The 22,410-nt window shown below is 37.1% G+C and overlaps 1 protein-coding gene across 1 annotated transcript in view; it reads right to left on the minus strand.

The window, feature by feature from the left end:
* Window positions 1–1,967: 1,967 nt before the first annotated feature.
* LOC146002298 (uncharacterized) overlaps window positions 1,968–22,410 on the minus strand; it is a 54,488-nt gene continuing 34,045 nt past the window's right edge. Inside the window, exons 7-10 of the mRNA XM_083140008.1 lie at window positions 17,414–18,466; window positions 8,816–9,232; window positions 7,741–7,852; window positions 1,968–2,156 (exon numbers count right to left, since the gene is read on the minus strand). Of these exons, the coding sequence (XP_082996134.1) occupies window positions 1,968–2,156; window positions 7,741–7,852; window positions 8,816–9,232; window positions 17,414–18,466 (1,771 nt within the window). The remainder of the gene's footprint in view (window positions 2,157–7,740; window positions 7,853–8,815; window positions 9,233–17,413; window positions 18,467–22,410) is intronic.

Raw genomic sequence — 22,410 nt, forward strand, 5'->3', positions numbered from 1 at the left:
TCTTCAAATCACAGAAATAATCAATGAAAACAGCTATGTGCTTCTCACATCTTTTTCTGAGTTCCGTGCATCACACAGCTATTTTATTTAATTTTGCATTGTTAATTTGAGAAAGGATTCTATTTCTTGGCATATGGTAAGCAACCACCCAATATTAAAAACAATGAATATGAAAGATCAGTGCAATATCAATTAACCAGCATACCAGACTCATTTAACCATGTGCGAATGTCCCGTGCATCATGTAGAGAATCGCCCTAATAAGTAATAACTTAAACGTTAGGTCACTGACTGGGGAGACTGCTGTGGAATGGAGAGGGAGGACAGTTGGCGAGTGAACAGGATTGTGACAGGATCAGGGATGAAGTGAACAAGGGAGTGAGGAAAGTGAATTCTGGCAGGGGGTCAGACATGTGGCGGTGACAACTTTGAGAGGACGATCTGTGGAAATAACCTTCATCCAGACAAGAGGCAAGTAAGATCCTTTTCCTAACGATGCCCATATCGGTTCAGTCGTGGAGAGTATAAAACCCATTTACCTGTACATGTTAATTCTTGCCACTCTTCTCAAGCGTGACCTCTTACACATCATACTTTAGGCCAAGTGAGTGATGACTTTTGGAAGACGATTATGAATAGCTACGTCACCTGAGAGATGATTCAGGGTCTCTGGTTCGATCCCGATGCAACAATAACATTGCGTTACGCAGTAAAAGCCCAAAAAGTTATGGAACATGGAGGACATTTTTAAAAAAATTCTCCCGTTACACACAAAAATATTGCCCTGTCTGATTGCACCTCCAGCAAGTACAGTAACCAAAGACTATACTGTACAATTTTCAGAAATTTTCAGATGGGTGTTTTTGAGAAAATGATTTCTGAAAAAAGGTCAAAATGCACTTTTTAAATTTTTTACAAAGAATTTTCTACATAACGTCAGAAGTTAGTACAGAAATGGTATTGCAAATACCTAGTCCAGTTCCCATATTCTATTATCCCAACAAAACATGTCCTGTTGTTCACTTTTTCAACCAAAAAAAAATTAAACTGAAAAAAAATCAAATTTTCGTATTTTGATTCTTAATTTTAGAGTTGAAGAAGTTTCATAACTATGTCCCTTAATAAGATTTTCGAAGTACTTTGAACAAACTTTCAAATAAAGGAAACCTTAAGTTTCTACAATTTTTGGTTTATGATTTATAGTGGTTTGAATATTGCATTATTTTCCTTGCATAAATTTCTTGATCAAATAGTGTCTTTCTTCGTGAGCTTGTAACACTGTAACAAATCAACAGAAAATAAAAATACCGTATTATTTTTGGACATGTATCGGCAAAATCCGTGATGGTGAGTTGACAACACCTGTGTGATCTGAGATGAAATCACCCAGTAATCTCCACCAAGGTTTTCTTGTTCCAGTCCAGTAAGGTCAGTTCATCTAACAATCATGATCACAGCCATTAACCAAAAATGGCAGAAAACAAGAAAAAATGCCATTATTGATTGTTACTTTTTCCCATCAAAAAAGAGGGTGCGCATTATACATGCATAAAAACAGTATATTCAGTATTAAATTTTCAATAAATGTAATATTCATATGAGGCAAAAATGACATTACATCACAAATGATCTTTGAAATTTCAAGCAATTGTAAAGTTCATGGTTTAACATTCAAAGAAAAAGCTTTGAAAATGTTACTTGAAACACCAATATCTCGTTGGACTGAATGACTATGAATGACAGCTGTTCGAATCAAACAAATAAAAATGGTCAGTGGAGAAGGAAGGAGAGAGCAATCAAGCGAGGAAGTTATAATTTATAATTTGAGTTTTAAATTACAAAAAAATATGGTTACTAAAATACTGTGGTTAATAATATTAAATATCTGAGAATTTAATTAATTGAAGTCATTTGTTAATTTTTAATTATATTTGAAACAGTAAAGAATGTCTTACAGAAGAAAATGCTCATTTCACCTTACTGACCTCAATGGACAATTCTTCCTTGGTTTTATTTTTCAGCAGATCTGATTCTGGAACAACCTTTGGATCCTCAGGCAATTTTCTCTTACACCTTTGGCAACGGTTGAAATCTGCAGAAGTGTAACCACAAGCTTGACACAGAGCTAATTTGCCTGGTACAAATTTTGGTGGTTCCTGAAACATAACAGTCTTAATAGGCAATGTTGTTAATCAGCTCAAGATACTATTTGAACAACTTTGAGTACTTCAAAAAATTCACAACTTGCAAACATTTTATTTCAGGGTGGCCACTCTAGGACCATGGCGAACTTTCCAAAAATTCAAGGGATGTTTTTCTACATCAACCTTACGTATAACTGCCTTTCACCAATCTCACACATCTATTTATATAAAATATAAAAAAAATATAAAAGGTAAAGTGCTCCCCTGTGCTATGCACCATGCAATGAAGGTGTATAGGGGGTGTGGGGTTAGGGCACCACACTTTCTTGACCACGGCCAAAGGTGGGGCTGATGTGACCAGCATCACGTCCCCGGCCACCTTTACCCCCCGGGAGTTTCCTCCAGTCGCTGGAACAGGTGGAAAAAATCCAGTTTTCCCCCACCAGGGATCGAACCAGGATCTCTCGCATGGTAGTCAAACGCCCTAACGACTGAGCTACCGCGGCAAATATAAATAAATTATAATTTAATTAATTTAAACTGTGTATATAATTTAAAGTGTGGAGTTTACATTTGCCATTTCAGATACTTAGACTCAAAATACATCTTCAAACACAAGTCACAAATGTTACAGGATATAATAATCTACGAAAACTTGTTAATTGTATGAGAATTTCAAACTCAAATTTACTTATCAATTTAAGATATGTTATCTTGCAATAATCTTCAGTTTGTCAGATAGATTGTTATTCAAAGGACACTAACAAAGTAAACGGATTGAGGGAATTATGTTATATTTTCCAAGGAAGCTTTATTTTCCTTCCTTGATACAAATTAAAGCTAAATTGTGAAAAACTTGCCTCGGGACATAAACTCAATGGGATTTGGATTAATAAAAGTTGCAATTTTTCACGTCTACAGAGAAAAATGCATGCAGAATTTCCAGAATTCAAAGAATTCCCAGTGAGTAGCCATCCTGTAAATAATATATACAGCACGAAAGGTACACAGAGTTACTTCATCTATGGTGAATGCACTTCAATTATGCACATCTGACTGTGATGTGGAAAGGTCGTTTTCCAAAGTCACTGTCCTGAGGTAATTTTCAATAGACAATTTGGATTGTTTTTCATTGTAATGAACAGAATTCAATAAACAACTAACGTCTTGCTGTTGCTGGTATCAATTTAAAATTTTGAATGAAAATATTTGTTACTTTTAGCCACACATTTCCAATGTTTTTAGAACATAAAAAAAATATTATTTTTCTCTTTATCACTTAAAAATCCCCTCGCTAATTATCAGTGGCCAAAATAATAGTAACAATATGGGCTACGAGACTGGATTTAGTTTTGCTAAATCATTCACACACAGATTTTGTTTTCCGAGCCACACTGTTTCTATTTTGTAATTTCTCGCTAATTTTTATCCTTCAAGGCTGTTTTGGTTGACTGTCGTGCAGCATTTGTTCTTCCGTCACAGCTTGCACAGTCAATGTCCCAAATTCTTCAACAGCAAGCTTTTTGTCCCGAATGTTTCCATCATTGATTTAATATTTTCTTGGTACCACCCACGAGATGCTATCTACATTTACACACTTTCCCCTGTTATGTGCGGTTATGGCCACCAATTGTGAAATTGTTTTCGTATGATCGTCTTTTATTTCTAGTTTCTTGCGCTTAGTTCTTCACCCTGGTGCCAGCGTTGCCAATACCCCTTTTACAGAATACCTTACGTAAAATGTCACCAGAATTCACCAAAAAGTGTTGCAGCGAAAACGGCGGTAAGCAATAAATTCAATGACATAATACTAAATTTTAAATGGCAACTTCTATCACCACCGCATAGTTAGGCAACACACACAACGAATTGCAGGGAAAGAGTATTTGAGGATGTAAGTGTCTCATTTTTATTGCCGTTGACTGTACATGAGTATTCTGTCTAAACTTCATTAGGAAGGAGAAGAGCCACTGGCCCATTAATAAAGAAAATTTGAAATTTATCATATCATCACTCATAATCATCTTCACGATTAGCAAAAGGTGGCACATATGGGGCATTCCATGTCAAAGTGCCCCTGAAATCAATATTTAAAATAAAGTTAAATGAAATGTATTCAAGTATTATACGTAATTAAGTTAAAAGGTACTTTACATATTGCTTGTTTATTTTAACTTTTTGATTTGCATGTGTTTTCTATTGTGGCCACCGGTGACAACAAAAAAAACAAATAATTTCTCTACCAAAATAGCAAATGCAAAATTCTTGACTTTTTCATTACATTTTCATGACATTTGTTTCGCTTTTTCTTGACCTTTCTTAACATTATTTTAATCGGCCCCTACTTAGGTATAGTTGGAAATTAAGAAAATAGATATTGCTATTCAGTTAAGACTAAAACTGAAGCTGTATTTTAACAAGAGATTTAGATTTGCTTTAATTATTAATGCATGTAAACATTAATGCTTCAGACTTCATCCTGGATGGGGAATGGCAACATTACTTTATTTAATATTTTTACACAACTTCATGCATACAAGAATGTAATTCTTAAGAAACAAAGTGAACAAACCTTAACCACAACTCAATACAATTTTAAGATTTCCAAATATTCAATTTTATCAAATCCCAGTACAAGTATTTAACAATGTAAATACCCTATGCTGTGAAATATAGCAAAAAATCTTGACCAAAAGGATAATTTCCTGACTTGTAGATACCCTGGAATTTCCAAAGATCAATTAACGTCTCTCTTTTTATGAAAAACTCAATATGCTGACCAAGGCAGAAATTTATTTTATTATAAAACAAACTAAACGTAACGTTTCAACCTTCTAGCAAGGTCTTCTTCAGACTGCACCAAGTGCAAATGTAACAAGGTACAAAACAGGACGATATATATACACAAAAATTACTCCCCTCCAGGCTATTAGAAAGTTGTTTTCATGGAACATTCTAGCATTTCCTGGAACATTCTATATATGTGCGATCTCCAATTCGACGATAAATTCAATTTACTTCAACATATATATGTTGTCCAGCAAAACTCTCAAGATTTTAACAATTACACCAATAAATATTCATCCCCGCACTTTTAACTATGCGTTTCTTTCAGTGTTGATTTACAATTATACAAAACCAAAATTAACGTACACTTACTCACACAGTAATGCTCTCATTTGGATGGTAAAATAAATTATACTTTATTGATAAAGATATAGGTGGGAATGAGAAATTACTGTAGTATGCGTTGTTCATGGATGTTGTGTTTTAAATGTCTTTTATTACAGAAAATGCATTAACGTTCAGTCTTGCTTTAACGTTCAGTCTTGCTGTTACACAAGTTAATATCTTTGCATTTCATGACACGCAGAATTTAAACTACAAATTTTGTATAATCTGAACGTTGCTCACATGCAATTCAAACTTAGTCTGCAATGTGTCGACAATCTTAATTTCACAAGCACAATTAAGTAGTTTAAATGTTCGGAAACTTTGGGTACGAATGTAGCCACTTACTTACGAATGAACGAAAATAACATCATTTCATAGTTTTACATAAATTCCATATGCACCACACAGAATACTGAAGGATTGTGCTTTTTGTAAATTGTATAGTCACGCAAAATTAATGGGAAGATAGGCTTCTGTTTTAGTTTGGAGCAATGAGGCAAAACGTAGCTTTGGGTGCTATTATATCCAATTTTTCTATTATGCAAAGTTTAATATCCCCTTGTCAAATACACCATTTTAACGCACTTGCCAACACATACCTGTAAGATTGTCATAATGTTTTGTGATGTTGCCACATCTCAAGAGTCAAGGATTAAAGTGTCGTGGGTTGGACTTCCACTGCCATACCCCTCTTTTACAGTGACAGGAATCAGCACCATTCAACGTTGTAAAAAAAAGAGCAAGCAGCCTCCAGTAACTTCTCTTTACACTAGACATCATGGGTTCAACTCAACCTCGACGTAGACGTTCTCGTAGATTTGACAAAACATTTGTAGGCTGGTGCATTATTCCATGGCAATCGTGGGTTGCAAACATGTACACAGAATGCGTAAAGAATGTATATCATCAACTCCTTACACAATTTCACTTTTCACATAAATAAACTTAAGTACTACTTCAACCTTGTATCACTTGCTTCCGACGTTCTACGTGTATGACAAGTACTAAACTTGTGTCAAGACATCGTTCTCGTTCTCGATTTACAATGTACTGAGTACTCCGCATCCCGTGACGTCCACCGACCACTGTGTACCTTGAACTGTCTGTCGTGAACTGCTGTGTGCCAAGCATACAATTGCAACCAGGAAAAGATGAACGACAGGTGCTGCCTCCTGGCATTTATCGAAATAACTATCAAGAGTAGCGAAAAATAATGCAAGGCATTCAGGGGTGGAATAAGCCGACTTGTGCCGATTTGAAATGGAGAATATTATTTGTAATTTTCAGATAACATGAAATCGCCTCACCCCATTTTTACTTGATGTTCCCAACATCCATCTCCACATACATATAAACCGAGGTGACACTCAGCAGTGCACTTCTACCCTGAATTTGAGTGTGACGTTAGCTCTCGAAAGCTTGGAAACTCTTCCAGAATTAACCTGGTCGATAGCCCGAGAGAATGTATTCAGCATTCGTCACCAGGAAAGCTTCAAGACTTACTTCAATATTATGTTTATACTGTATTTAATTTCCGTTTGACTTTAACTTTTGAATTATAGGGAATTTATCAAATTACGTTATAATTAGGGAGTGAATTTTAGGTGCTAAAAAATTTTAAATATTTATTTTTTATGTTCTAAAAATCGTGGAAATATGTGGCTAAAAGAAAAAAAAATTCATTCAAAAACTGTCAACCAAATAAAAAGATACTCAAAGTGAACAATTTTAAATTTCCTGCCGAAAACGAAGCATGGATTGAACATTGAACATATTTTTTTCTCCAAAAGTATCAGCAGTAAGTGCGCAATTCTTGCCATGAGGATGGAACACACATCAGGTAATTTGAGTTAGTTTGAAAAAATCACATCCCGGTGGTGCCTACATGGGGAGCACATGGTTCAAATTAAGTAAAAAAAAAATGAAACTTTCTTCTTCTACTTAATAAATGATAATTAGGTTTCTTAAACCAAAGTATTATAGCCTAGTTTATACTGAAGAAAACGAGATATAATTTTTAATTAGCATTCAAAGTATCAGAAATAATTTTAAAAATCGGAATTTTGAATTTCCTGCCAAACTAGATAAACACTACTTTTTACAATAGAATATTTTTTTGCCCGAAACTATCAACAGTAAGTGAGCAATTCTTGCCATGAGAATGGTATACCTATCAGGTAACATGAAGGTGCTGTCTTAAAACTTCACATCCTGGCATTGCCTACATGGAGGCCTGACAGAGTTCAAATTAGAAGAAGATGGAATTCTTTTGGGCTCAAGGTTGTAGCCTAATCTTTACTGAACAAAAGGAGGTATCTTCACCACAATTTTTCAGATAAGAACTAAATAATTCCAATAACAAGGAATCAATAACAAGTAATCAGCTAAAAACTAGGAAAACAGAAATATAGTACATGCTTACTTCTACAGCTTGTTTGGATTGCACAATTTGGGTTCCTGTGTTCTTTATCTGCCTTAATATCACATCTGATGACTTGTCTGCATTCAAACCAGTAACTTCATTTTGAGAACCTCTGAAACGTAAGTATTAAAATTAATGAAAAGAATCAGAAAATAAATGTGAAAAGTGTAATTCATCATACATGGAATTACTGCTGAGACATAAAGAGCCTCGTATTCGTTGAAGACAATTTGGATATGCGGGTGCTTTTGTCAGGCTGTATTCACAATTCTTATATGGGGCACATACTAGTGTTAACTTGTGCATATTTTATGCCTAAATTTAAGCCTCAGATACGCAAAAATCACATGATTCCTGCTAGTATCCATAAAAGACCGAAATTATTCTGAGTTGAAGTGACATACAGGAAATAAATATACATAAAAATCATGATCACAAATGGCACTGATGTTAGTAACTAGAGTAAACCTAAATTTATAAATACAGTTTTCAAAGTGTTTTAATGGGTCATAATCTTCTGCAAGAGACATCTGACATCTTGTTTACACATATACAGTGGAACCTCGATTTTACGTTCTTCAGGGAACCAAGCTTCAAAACATTTTAAATGTGAAATCGGTGAAAATTTTATAGCATTTTGCTCTATTGGGACCATGAATATTTAATGTATAATGCAGGAAAATGTAAAACAGAGGAATGTAAAATCGAGTTTTCACTGTAACCATATTGGGAAGGTTATTGGCAACTCCAATTATGCATCACGTTGGCATTCATCCTCATCATTGAAATAATACAGAAGCAATGTAAAATAACTGAAATAGAGTAAAACTGAGAGTGAACACTGCTTATAAGAAAAAAGTAGGCACTACAGTCAAATAAAAAAAATCATGTTGTAACTGCAAAAAATGAACTATATTCCATAAGCAAATTACGATAAGTGATTGTTATGTACCACATGTCGCAACTTATGGAACTAACTGAACATTTTTACATACAACAAAATCAACTGCATTTTACTGGAAAACTAAACCACACCATAGTCACAGAAAATGATGTGTTGATTGTAAGAACTTACGTAACATCCTGCCTCTTAACTGTGACTACGTTCTCAGCTCGTACAGGAATAGTTGTGGAAGTTGCAGCCTGCTGTTGTTTCAACATAACAGCTGATGAAGCCTGTTTCATAACTACAGTCCCACTTGGTGTCATAGTTTTCACTATTGTTCTTGGTGGCGAAGTACCTTGCACACCTCTGGAACCGACTCCCCTCACAGAATTCACATTATTCGCTACGGTATTATGTTGTGTCACTGTACCAACAGACAAGTTGTTGGTAAGTGAACTGTTGGTGACGGCTGCACTGCTCTGGAATGAAACAGTGCTGTTTGCAGCAGCCTGTTTCAATATATCCAATTCTATCATTTCCTTTTTTCCATCTGGTAGTATCATTACTACTTTGTCGTAATCATGTATCGACACATTCTTTGTATAACTGAAAATAAAAACAATCCTGAAAACATTCTGCGGGGAATATTTATCTCAACAGCCTAATATTTTAAGTATCTTTACCATAAAATTATACATATATACAAAGACAGAAATAATACACACCACATCCAGAAACTATGAACCTATTACTCATAGCAGCCACACAGGCAATACTAACACTTCATTGTTACATTTGGTTATTTGCTTGGGATCAAGTGGAGCAAGAGGGAGATGGGTGGGGGAGAGAGGTAGAGTGAATGATGAGAGAGATATTGAAAGTAAGTAAGTAAGTGAGAGAGAGAGAGAGAAAGAGAGAGAGAGAGAGAGAGAGAGAGAGAGAGAGAGAGAGAGAGAGAGAGAGAGAGAGAGAGTGAGAGTGAGAGTGAGAGTGAGAGTGTGAGTGTGTGTGTGTGTGTGTGTGTGTGTGTGTGTGTGTGTGCGTGCGTGCGTGCATGCATGTGTGTGTGTGTACCATTTTACAAAATTTGCTCATTTTGCAATGTTCATTCAGAATGGACATGCAAATCAACATTTCTGCTTCCTGTGAAGTGAGGCTAGCAATAAAAATTTGAATACAAAAAATGTGTTTGTGGCAAAAAAAATTACAGGTACAGATAGTTGAAATTTATGGTGAAAGTATGAAGCATGAAGGAACCCTGAATAAATGTTCTAGAAATTTTAAGGAAGGAGGGGACCTATGTGCATGATGAGGAACAAACTTGGATTAGAAACATGAATGTAAAAATTCAGGAAAACAGCCACATCACAATTTCCAATGAAATGCTTGTGCAGGAGTGATCAAATAGCTTCATCATGGCAACAGGAATACAAAAACTGACATTACAATGACAAACAACTCAATAAATATGGCAGATTTGTAGAAAAGAAATGCACAATATATACATATAGAAACATCGTGTATTAGATATAGCTAACAAATTTCTTTGTTCACATTTCTATGCCTAGCGAATCTTCTTTTCAGGATGTGCTTCATACAATGCTTTGAAAATGCTTCTTTTTTCTTTTGCCAATATAATTGGCACCAATACAAAAAACTGCCAATGCCGATAACAAATATTAAACCTGTACAATACTAATAAAACTGCAAATGCTCCATGAAAAACCTGAATGGTTAAGTCACTTTCTTAATTAATGTCACCTTGTGATTGGGAGATATTTTGTCCTGAAGGGGGACTGAGAATCTAAGAGCTCTCTATACAAGACCACAATATATGAATTACTATACATTCATCAAAATAATACTATATTATCAAAATTTTCACTTCAAAAGTGCCAAAAAGAATGAAATATTCTAATTCTGGAAATTCATGTGTTGCTGTGAGGCCTAAAACCCAGAGTACATGAAAAAGTGCTCTGAAGTGCTGTACAGGTTGACACACATCTTAACAAAACCATACAATTTGATCTCAATCATAAAAAAATATTTTGAACATTTTAGGATAAGAAAGTGATCGACAGATTACAGAAAATTCAAGATTTAATAGAAAAAATTAACAAAGATCTAAGCTGAATTAAGTTAGTAATTTGGTGAAACAAAATGCCATTAAAATATACTATACCACGTCACTTACAAGTAAAAAATAAGACTTCCTTGTTCCCTGCATGTTGTTTGTTAACCTGTACATTTCAGAGACACTCTTGCATTGATTACTCAATGTCAAATCAATATCATATGCAACACAGGATTCTCGTTTTTTATTAGTAAGTGAATTTTAACCATATATACAAGGGGTGATTGATAAGTATCCGAAATGGCTTATACGTGGCAACAATAATAATAAAGTTTATGTTGTTGGCTCAGGTAATTCAGAAGCATATGACAATGTAGGCTCACTGTCAATTGTAGTGCCATGGGAAAAAAAATATCCATGCTGTCAGTGGCTGTGTTTTGCAAGGAATAATGGTTACATACACCAAACCTTTCACAAAATTATGGATAACAGATTTCAATTACATGAGAGAGAAGAAGCAGTGGTCATCTCTTCTCTCTTTCTGAAAGTGTGCAATAACTGTCATGAACATTTGAGTCGTCATCTACAGTTTTGTAAACACAAAATTCCCTGACATTTCAAGGTTTTTCCATACCAAGTCATTACGGCAATCATGTATTTAAACATGTAACATTAGCTAGAACCCCACATAACCAAGTTTTTAGAATATTCACTTCACATGTTAAAAGTAACAACAAGAAAGGAAACTGAACAGAAATGTGACTGTTAGACAGGGGCATCAGGGGTGAGGTTTCACATATTACTCAGGATGGACTGACTTATGAAAAAAACATTAAAATAAAAAAAATTATAAATCTAGCATATATAATACATAATTATAGCAAAATTTAGAAATATATGCATTAATCCTATATGAACCAAATGCAACCCAAAAATTGCAACAAGAAAGTGATAAATGCCAATAGCTGCTTACTGTAGTACATTTCTGCTTGAAAATAATAAGTCAGTCAGTGGAAAACAGGGCAACTTGTACATCTCGACATGTTGATGCCGCAGCTCCAAGAAACTCCTTCCACTGGAAGGGGGTTCAGTTGTCGTCCGGTACACGGCAGTCGCGTAAGAGGCTTGTGTGAAGCAGTGCGAGTGTGAGCCAGGGATGGTGGAAGGAGGGGTGAACCCTGCCACCGCCCAGAACGGCAAATTTTCAGGGTGGCAAAATTTGAATAGAAGAAAAAAAAAATTATAATATCATATTATATTATATAACTTGAAAGTTAATATATGCCAACCCACCGTTTTGAAGGAACATATCAGTAGTCTAACTTTAAAACCAGCGAGTGCCAGAAATTGGGAAAGCAGATTCGATGCCTTAACTCCATTGAGATATCAAGTGGGAAAGGTCTAGGATGTGCTCCTTCAAATAATTGGCGATAATAAAACTGTCCAAATGATCGCACATGAGGCTCAGTGTATTGCAAACCAGTTGCGTGGCTTTACATTCCTTTGCTCACTACTTATCTGGTATGACTTTTTACTCCACGTAATGTAATGAGCAAATGTCTCCAAAGCATTAACCTACAATGTTTTAGATGCTGTTAGATGATTTCTTGCAAACATATCAGCACTTTGAAAAAAGCAGGAGTGATGAAAAATTTCGAAGTTTCTTAGATGCCACTTGGCAGCCTGGCAGGGCCTCCCTCCCTCCAACCGTGGAGGCATCGGGGAGCGGCGACCTGCGAATCCCAGTTGATGGGAAAGAATTGGCATCGAATTTAGATATAGATGATCCAAAGATAGGCAACACTGTACAGGGTAGAAATCGAAAGAAGAAGCAGTTTCAGTATGATGAAACTCTTGGAAGATCCACAAAAACAGTGCAAAGTTGATTTTTATTACCAGGTCCTAGACGATTATTTTAGATCTAAGAGAAAGATTTGAGCAGCTTAAACATCATAGTGAATTTTTCCATTTCTTTTATGATATTATTAAGCATAAAGACATGCCATCTGATCAGGGGTGCCCCCTCCCCCATGGACACATCCACTCAAAGCTGTTTATCAAACCCCCCCCCCCCCCCCAAAGAACAGTTCATCTTACCCTGCCCCCCAATCCACACACGAATATAGTTTGGATAAACACACAGTTATTGATTTTTGTTTGAATGTGGATAATTTGATTTCATTTTTTAAAAAATAAATTTTTGAATACTTTACAATTATCCAGTCAGTCATAGCCTAGAAACACATACAAGCGAAACTAATCATGCCTGAAATCATCAAACACCAAAACTGAAAGAAAACACACGATATTGTTTACCACAGGCCGAGATGCCAACAATCTAAAGGCGAATGGCATTCAAAACGTTTCATTGTAGTTGAAATAAAAAGACTAAAGAAAGAACGTTCATGTTTGGTACAGAAAATAGTATTATTGTGGAAGTTGTTAAATCAGGAAGTAGATGCTGAACATCTAATAACCATAACTAAAAATCAATAACAAGTCAATCAAACGAAACAATCCCCCCCTATTTTTGTGTGAAGATATATAGAATTGGTAGGTAATCTATGAAATTTTGTCCCCCAAAAAAATCCTATGATGCAGGCATGTCATGTGGGCACCCCTGCATCTGATCTTTTGTCTGAAAAGTGTAGAAAACTTGTCGGAATGTTAACACATGAAGGTTACAGAATTAAAAGATCAACTAAAAGTGCTTTCGGCTATAATAAAACAATTACACCAAAGGAGACTTTAAACTGATAAAGTATCATGATTTTGCACCTATTGAGAGTGTAGAACTTCGAATTTATTTTTGTCAGTAACCGTGGCACGTGGTGAACACATTTATTTCAGAAATCAAGGCTAATAAAAATACTATCCTTGGTCAATCATTTCTGAAACATGCTTGTTCCATTTTATGTTAGTTTCCTGTGCATATAGCACCATGTCATGAAGGCATGGGGGTAGGGTCACACACATGCTCAATCTCGGCCACTTTGGAGGTGGTGTGATCAGCACCACTGTCCGGCCACCTTTACATCCCAGGGTTGCCCCCAGGTACCCATTAATTTGAGGCTGGTTAACCCCAGAGCTGCTTCATGCGGGGACAATGCACGAAAGAATTCAGACCTTAGATCACCCACGTTGGAGATACGGGAATATTACATGTAATTCTTTTAAAAATCCAATCATATATCACAGATCTACAACGGTAAACATATGAAGTCAAGCCTTCATTTCCTTCCTAATACTTGTTACATTTAAGATACGTTTAACAGAGAGAGAGAGAGAGAGTTTTCATAAAATATAATAATAGTACAAAATTAGTGTCGCATTTTTTAAAGTTTAACTGTGGTCAAGCGAGATATCCTTTTGTGCTTAATAGTATTGAAATAGGATAACAAGTCTCATTATTTATTTTATAGTTTGATGTTTTACTCAGGAATATGTTGATATTCAATTTCCCGTTGCTGTGTAATGATGGGGGGGGGGGAAGGTTCAAAAGTGAGCAGCATCTGCCACCATTGCCCAGGATGGTAAAATGACTAGCACCAGCCCTGGTGTGTGCTGTGTGAAGTGCAGACATGCAGGAACTTGCCGTCCAACATATCAGGGAGGCCAGTAAGGACGAGCACCAAGCAGTCATTTGACATTCATCGTCAAATAACACTAGTGTATGGGAACATTCTGTAGTGACGTTCTTCCTTCACGAAACCTCCGACTCTACTCCTTCAGCCACGAGAGAGATAAACAATGTTCCCCATACACTGCCATCATTTCACGGTGAATGTCTCACGTACTATAGCTCTTTTCAGTTCTTATAGCAGGTACTCTAGAAGCTGGCAAGGGAAGTGGGGAGCAGGGAATTCGCGGCAGACCAACCAGAGAACAGCAGTGGTGCCGAGAGATACGACAAGGCGGAAATAAGTACTACGTAAACCTCGTTCTACAGGTTGCTGCGATTCTTATAGTGCTGGATTGGTCGCTCCCCACTTCCCTTGACAGCTTTTAGAGCACCCGCCGTAAGAACTGAAAAGAGCTATAGTGCCTTGCGCCACAAGGAAACGCACGACTGCTCCCTGCTCTTCCTTAGTGATCTCTATGATATATCGGATGGCAAGTTCCTGCACGTCTGCACTTCACACAGCTCACTCTCACACTGCTTCACACAAGCCTGGGATGCAACTGCCACCTACTGGGTGACAACTGAACCCCCTTCCAGTGCAAGGAGTTTCGTGGAGCCATGGCATCTACACGTTGAGATATATGAGGTGCCATGTTTTTCACTCACTGACCCTTACAGTTCAAAACATGGCCCATTTTCAATACGCAACTTCTGCTGTAACTACCCGTAATACTCAGTATACCCAACTGTAGTTTGTCCACAACAAATTTAAAACTTCTTGCTTGTCCTTCTTTCTTTGTTCAAAACCTACTTTTAGTGCACTACCACCCTGACATTCCCATGACTTTCCCAGTATATGCAAGTTTTCCAGACTGGTAGAGACACTGTTGAGTACATAGACGTGTGCACAATGAGCTAAAAACAACAAGTGATTGCAAGAATGCGATACTTTCTGCACCAATTCAGGCTAATTTATGGAACTCATGAAAAAAGGAGCATCTCAAGCAGTGGCAAAAGCACAAACAGTTATCCACAGCCAAAGGAGGCAAAGCTGACCATATTGTGTTTTGGGATGCACATGGAATAATTTTCATTTGCTACCTTGGAAAAGAAAAAACAGTCACCGGTGAGTATTATGCAAGCTAGTTATATTTGGTCTAGGAATTAATTTGTGCGGCTGGACAAGAGATGGCGTAACGAGCGTATCGTCCCACAGTTCCGTGTATCCACACATGCGTTGAAAACTCCTGTCAGCGTGCATAGTTCGTAGTATAGGGCAGTTGATTGACGCGTCAACAACAGCATTTTGTAGTCAACTGAACATGGCGCAGTTCGTGCCAGATAAAGTGTTTTTGCAGGGTGTTCTGCTTCATTACTTTAACATGCAGAAAAGTGCTACCGAAAGTCATCGTATTTTGGTGGAAGTGTATGGTGACCATGCGCTAGCTGAGCGAATGTGTCAGAAGTGGTTTGCATGGTTTAGAAGTGGTGATTTCGGCCTGGAAGACCAAGAGCGACCTGGACAGGCAAAAAAATTTGAAGACGAAGAATTGAGAGCATTGCTTGATCAGGATTCATGTCAAACGCAGGAAGAACTTGCAGAAGCATTAGGCGTTGATCAAACAACAGTTTCCAAATGCCTCAAAGCCATGGGAATGATTCAAAAGATGTCACATTGGGTTCCACATGAATTGAAAGACAGAGACGTTGAAAGACGAAAAACCATTTGCGAATTGCTGCTTCAAAGACAGAAAAGAAAGGGGTTCTTGCATCGCATTGTTACTGGCGATGAGAAGTGGATCCATTACGAGAACCCGAAACGAAAAAAGGCCTGGGTGAAGCCAGGTGAACCAGGTCCATCACAAACGAAACAAGATATTCACTGTGCAAAGGTTATGCTGTGCATATGGTGGGATATGAAAGGTGTGGTGTACTATGAGCTGCTGCAACCGGGTGAAACTATTAATGGAGAACGTTATCGACGACAATTAGTGCGTTTGAAGCAAGCTCTGTCCAGGAAACGACCAGAATGGGAGAACAGACATGATAAACTTATTTTTCAACATGATAACGTTCGCCCACATGTCGCAAAACAGGTCAAACCCTATTTAGAAAATGTCGGATGGGAAGTTTTACCCCACCCGCCGTATTCACCACACGTTGCTCCTTCGAACTACTACTTGTTCGATTGCATGAATAACGATTTGACTGGACAGCGGTTCACTTCTTCAGAAGATATCGAAAAATGGATCTCTGACTGTATCGCTTCAAAGGATGAGGACTTCTTTCGCCACGGAATCCGTAACTTGCCTGACAGATGGGTGAAAGTGGTGGCTCGCGATGGACAATATTTTTCTTAAGGTATTTATGTATTTTGTGTTTGAACTACAGCTTCAATGTGTGCGTAACAACCGCACAAATTAATTCCTAGACCAAATAATGTTTAGGTGATGAAATCGAAGTGGAACAATCACATTAAGCAAAGAAAACAAATGCACTACCTCACATTTCAATTGTTTCAATGGGCAAAATTCAGAAGCTGGGCTTCATATTTTTGCCCAACCTGTCTATATTTGCCAGATATGGCCTCATGTGAATTCAATCTATTTATGAACCTGAAAAAGAGTAAGATAAGAAATTTTTAAGTGACAATGAAGTCACTTGAAATTGCTATTTCAATGCTGTAAATAGCTATTTTGTAAAATTTGAAAAATTGTTTTACCAAATTGGTGTAGTGATCAAAGTTTATCAAGTTGACAGAAGACTGCATTGAAAAATAAATACATTCCAATCCAATAAATTATTGTTCACCTTTTTGTATTGAATGCTGATCTTTCTATTTATCTATTTCAGTTATTTCATGTCACTTTTCTACCTCTTACATGGATGAGAATGAATGCAGGGGCACACATAATGATGAATCCATGCCTTACCCAGGGTTCAAACCTGGGCCCTCTGGCTTCAGAGCACATTTTGTAGGCTGGCGAGTGGATACTTATCAATTGCCTCTTGTATGACATTAATAGAAATACGTCTGCATACATTATATTGTGCTAAATAATATAAATATTTGAGAAAAGTCACCACTTACACTCCCTCAGATCGCTGAAGTCCCATTTCATTATCATGCCTTCGTTGGGTCACCTTAACAGTTTCTTGAGAAGTATTATTTCTTACTAATACTCCCTGCTGCTGCTGCTGCATATTCAGCACCTGGATACCTTCATTTGGAATGTTTTGCATTGTGCCAGCAGATACACTGCCTGGAGTAATAACATAATTTTGTTCTTGAAATCTCTGACCAGAAACCTGGGATTGTGTTTGTGCAGTTTTTCTCCTTGCGGTTGTTATTGTTGTGGGATTCTTCTTTCGTTGTGTGCAACTAGCATATGTACGCTGCACAAATCTGTACATATCCTGGTTGTTTTGTGCAACTTGAGTCTGTATGTTAGCACATGCCTGTTGCTGTTGTACTGATTTCTGGGGATGAACTGTTTGTGGAGAACGCTGCACTGGTTGTTGAGAATGAGAATGCTGAACTACATGATGTTGTTGTTGAACCATGGGAGAAGAGTGATGTACTTGCCGTGGCACCACTGTTATTTCAGACTGAACTGATTTGCGTTTGTCACTGTTGATTTGTTGAGAAAGTCGCTGCCTACATTCCTGCAAAGATAATCGTTTTCCATTAGGATAAGAAACGGATGTTCCCGACATTAACTGAGTTGATGATGCTGACACATAAGATCCAGATGTCCTTGGGTAAGTCTGATCTTGCCGAACAACAGCTGTCATAACTTGAACCTCCTCACTGTGTTCCGTCCCATCTCGATTCTCGATAACATAGTGTTTGGGAGCATTACGTTGTTCAACTGTGTCCAAAAATGTCAACCCACCATCTTCACTTTCACAAGTCTCCACTTCTTGCTCTCCACAGATGCTAGGTGAAGTAATATTCTCTGTTATAAATGTTATATTATCAGAACTTTGATTTCCAATGCCACACTGAGAACTATTTGAAGAACTTGCATAATAAAAAGTTCCAACAGGAATATTTGCAGGCACAACTTGCTGAACATGGCACTGACTTTCTTGCATATTATCTGCACTTGTAGTATTCACTGTTCTAATGACACATACATCCCTGAAAAAAAAAAAAAAGACAATAAAAAATCTATATTTTTCTTGTGGATGCACAGTAACAACTTTCAAAACTTATATAAAACATTTAGCTCAATGTTTCCATAAAACAGCCACTACAAACATTTATATTCATATAGTATGGTTGATATGATTCACATTTTGATGCCATCATTGGAAATCTGATACTGGTATACTCTATTATAAAAGGAAATTTGTTTCTCTCTAATGTTGCTACATATTACGTTGTACAATTGCTTGTAATCTTTGTTCCATATTATAGAATGTATTACACAATCTATTTTCTCCATTTTTGATTGTATCTTTTGTACCAAGTCATGGCTTATCACTATCTACTATAAATGACAAAAATATTGAGGCCTCGGATTACGCACTTGTAAAATTGTACTCCGTGGGAGAATAAAAGTCAAATATACCCCATTGGAAAGCTTCAAGTATCTACTTTTTAATAAGCATTATCTGAAAATTAATCTTAACTTTATTTTCTTACTATAGGGTCAATCCATATGCTTAACTTTATTTTCTTACTATAGGGTCAATCCATATGAAGTCATACAACATGGTTGCTTGACCATTTTTAAAAAAGTTTATTTTCTGTGTGGTGTGAGCCTCATATGTTATATGTTGACAGTTCAGAACCACTGTTATTTTATTTTTACTATCACCGATTTGAAGATGGCGGACAATTTTTTATCATGGCACGCGTCATTTTCTCCATTCGTAAGCATCAGCAGCAACTTTTATTTCTCAGCTCTGGTAAGTCCTACGACAAGGAGACAAAATCTGTGATGTTAAGTAATTTTCTAAATACAGGGTGTATCAAAAAGAATCATCCGATTTAAAAATGCTATATTTAGGAAACCAATGGACATAGAACCTTGCAGTAAGTTGTAGAATACATGCTGGAATATAAAGTTTTGCTTGCAATAAGGTTTACTTTGTTGCAGGTAGGTGCCACTGGTGCAGCTCACTCTTTATTCCGCGTCAGGATGGCAACCCAACAACAGGCAGCATTCTGCGTGCAACGTCGAATACTGTGAGCAGTAGGTGGTGCAGCACCGTATTTACGATGAAACTCACGCTGCACAACTGTAACGGACCACATTTGTTGAAGTGGAGAACGCAGAAAGCTTTCGGTTGTTGGGATGCCATCTTGAAGCGGACTAAAGAGTGAAGAGCACCAGGTGCCCGTTCCGAAAGTCGCACGAGTTCAACGCGTTAAACGAGTTATGGTAAATGGCCATCCTATAAGTGCTCTCGTGCGTTTCGTTATGCTGTCCCAAAAGTCGCTTTCCGTGCTTCTCGTGCAAGAACGAGATTCACCAAACGCACGGGCCAGGAGACTGGTTTGCGTAAGACGAGTGTGCCTCAACTGTTCTTACAATGTGATTAAAATGAGTAACAATGCCCACAGTAGAGTTTATTTCTGCCATAAGGACATGCCTTCCGCTCGACGCCACGAGGACGCTGCGCCTACGCTTTCGTCCAGAGCATCCCGTAAGTCTGGAAAATAACTCGTTTCACTAGGTTGATGAGCCCAGTTACCTTCGTTAAATTCGTTTCGTTAAGATTTTCGGAACGTACCTACCTGCAACAACGTAAAACGTATTGTAAGTGAAACTTCATATTCCAACATGTATTTTACAACTTACTGCAAGGTTCTATGTCCATTGGTTTCCTAAATATAGAACTTTTTAATCGGATGATTCTTTTTGATACACGGTGTATTATTCCTTCATAATAAATTTTAAGGTCAAAATTGTGTATTTTAATCGCTCAAAATGACATTTCGGACATTTTTTGGGGGGTAAGGCAGTTTGTTTGACACTTGAATTTTTTTTTGTGCAAGTACCTGTGTACCAATAGAGTATGCCAAAATTATTTGAAGCTTGAGACTTTAATATTTGTTTTTCTACAGGGTCATAAACATGTACATTTTGTTAAAAAATTCCAAGTTCAGGGTTAAATATCTCTGGTGGGCAGTTGTTTAAAAATCTGAAATTTGTACACAATACAGTACTCCATGATAAGTAAGTTCAGTGAAAATTTTGAGTTTGAGATTCAATTGGTTTAAGAGATACAAAATTCGTGAAAAATTCAATATTTTGCATTAAATATGGCATGCCTAATTGCATTTCTTATTAACATTTTGTGTTGAAATTCTGCAAACTGTAATTTGGAATGTCAATCAACAACATTACAATCCTGAAATGGATCTACAATAAAGTATATATACGAGGGTGTGCTGAAAAGTAAAGCTTCCTATATTTTTAATTTCTTTGTTACCTTGTAAACGCATTTTGGATTTTGAGCAACCATACATTGCACTTATAAGACTTTCCCGCTTCTCCATTGAAGGTTTCAAACTTCTATCGCCAGGGGGTGCTGAACTATTGCGAGGAAAATGGCAGCATGCAAGCATGCAATGTTGGTGAAGTGCCTAAAGTAGTGTGCAGTGATCGAGTTTCTAACCGCAGAAAATGTGCTACAAATTGACATTAATCTGAGACTGAAGGCATTTTATGGAGATGAATGTGTAGACATCAGTACTGTGCGATCTTGGGCTGTTCATGCTCGTAAAGAAAACCCAAGCTGAACACAATTCCGATGACCTCCATCAGTTGCAGTTCGTGACCTTCCACTCCATTCTCTCACAGAGCTGAGATTTCGTCAGCTTTGGGTTTGATGTAGTACATGAGTTACATTGTGATGTGTAATTTGCTTGCGGCCACACAATAGGATGGCTACTCTGGGATCTTGATAAAATTCAAGTATAATTCCCGGTTTTCAAGATGAACTTTCCAAAAATTCAAGGGTACAAGATGATGTTTTCTCTATTTCAACCTTATGTATTATCACCTCTCACCACCCACACATAGACATACACAAATATATTAACAATATAAAGGATCTGCGTGATTCCAATTTATCAAAATATTCTAAATTATTTCAATTAAATGGTATTTATACCTGGGTATATAATTTAAGGTGTGGAGTTTACATTTGCCTTTTCACATACTCAGACTTGAAATAAATCTGCAAACACAAGTCACAAATGTTGCAGGTTATACTAATCTACGGAAAATTGTTAACTGTATAAGATTTTCAAACTGGAAATTTACCTAATCAACTTTCAAGATATCTGAGCTGGGTTATCTTCCCAGAAGCAGAGCTGTATGCCACCACGCATGTCCCCAGGTTACGGATTGGGGAACGGCCAGTAGATATGTTGGCTAGCTGGAAACAGTCACGGACAATCAGCAGCACCGAGATGTGAAGTGGCAACTGCATCTCAGTAAATACTGCAAGGCTCCGATGAAAATCCTGCGATGTGAAGGCATAGTGAAGCCAGCTGACCTAGGGGAGTAAACCCAAAACAAATCCTGGTCCTCCAAGAATGGGGGTTGGGCATGGGGTCGACAACTCCATCCCACAAATAGAACCACGTTAAGAGACCTCAAAGAAATGTAGCTGGACAGATTTACCGACGACGGACTGCCGTGAACAATAGAAAAACAAATTATGGAAAGGGAAGTGATCTATATGTAGGAAGCTGGAATGTGCTATCTTTGTATAGGGCAGGTGCATTGAGAATACTGCTGGATCAAGTAAATAATTATAAGCCTGCGATAGTGACATTGCAAGAAGTACGTTGGATTGGAAAAGGAGTTTTGGAAAAGATAGAAGCAACTGTCTTCTATAGCTGTGATGAAAGGCTGCGTATGCTAGGAACTGGGTTTATAATACATAAACAACTAAAACATCTAGTGATATGATTTAAAGCTATATATATATTATCAACATTTTAGAGGTAAAGGGGAGTTCTTTAATTAAAGTATAATCAATGCACATGCACCCACGGAAGTATCCACAAATGATGTAAAAGAAGCTTTCTATGATGCGTTAGAGAAAGCATTTGATGATTGC

The sequence above is a fragment of the Lepisma saccharinum genome, chromosome 18, assembly GCF_977018435.1.
Source record: "Lepisma saccharinum chromosome 18, izLepSacc3.1, whole genome shotgun sequence".
NCBI lineage: Eukaryota > Metazoa > Arthropoda > Insecta > Zygentoma > Lepismatidae > Lepisma > Lepisma saccharinum.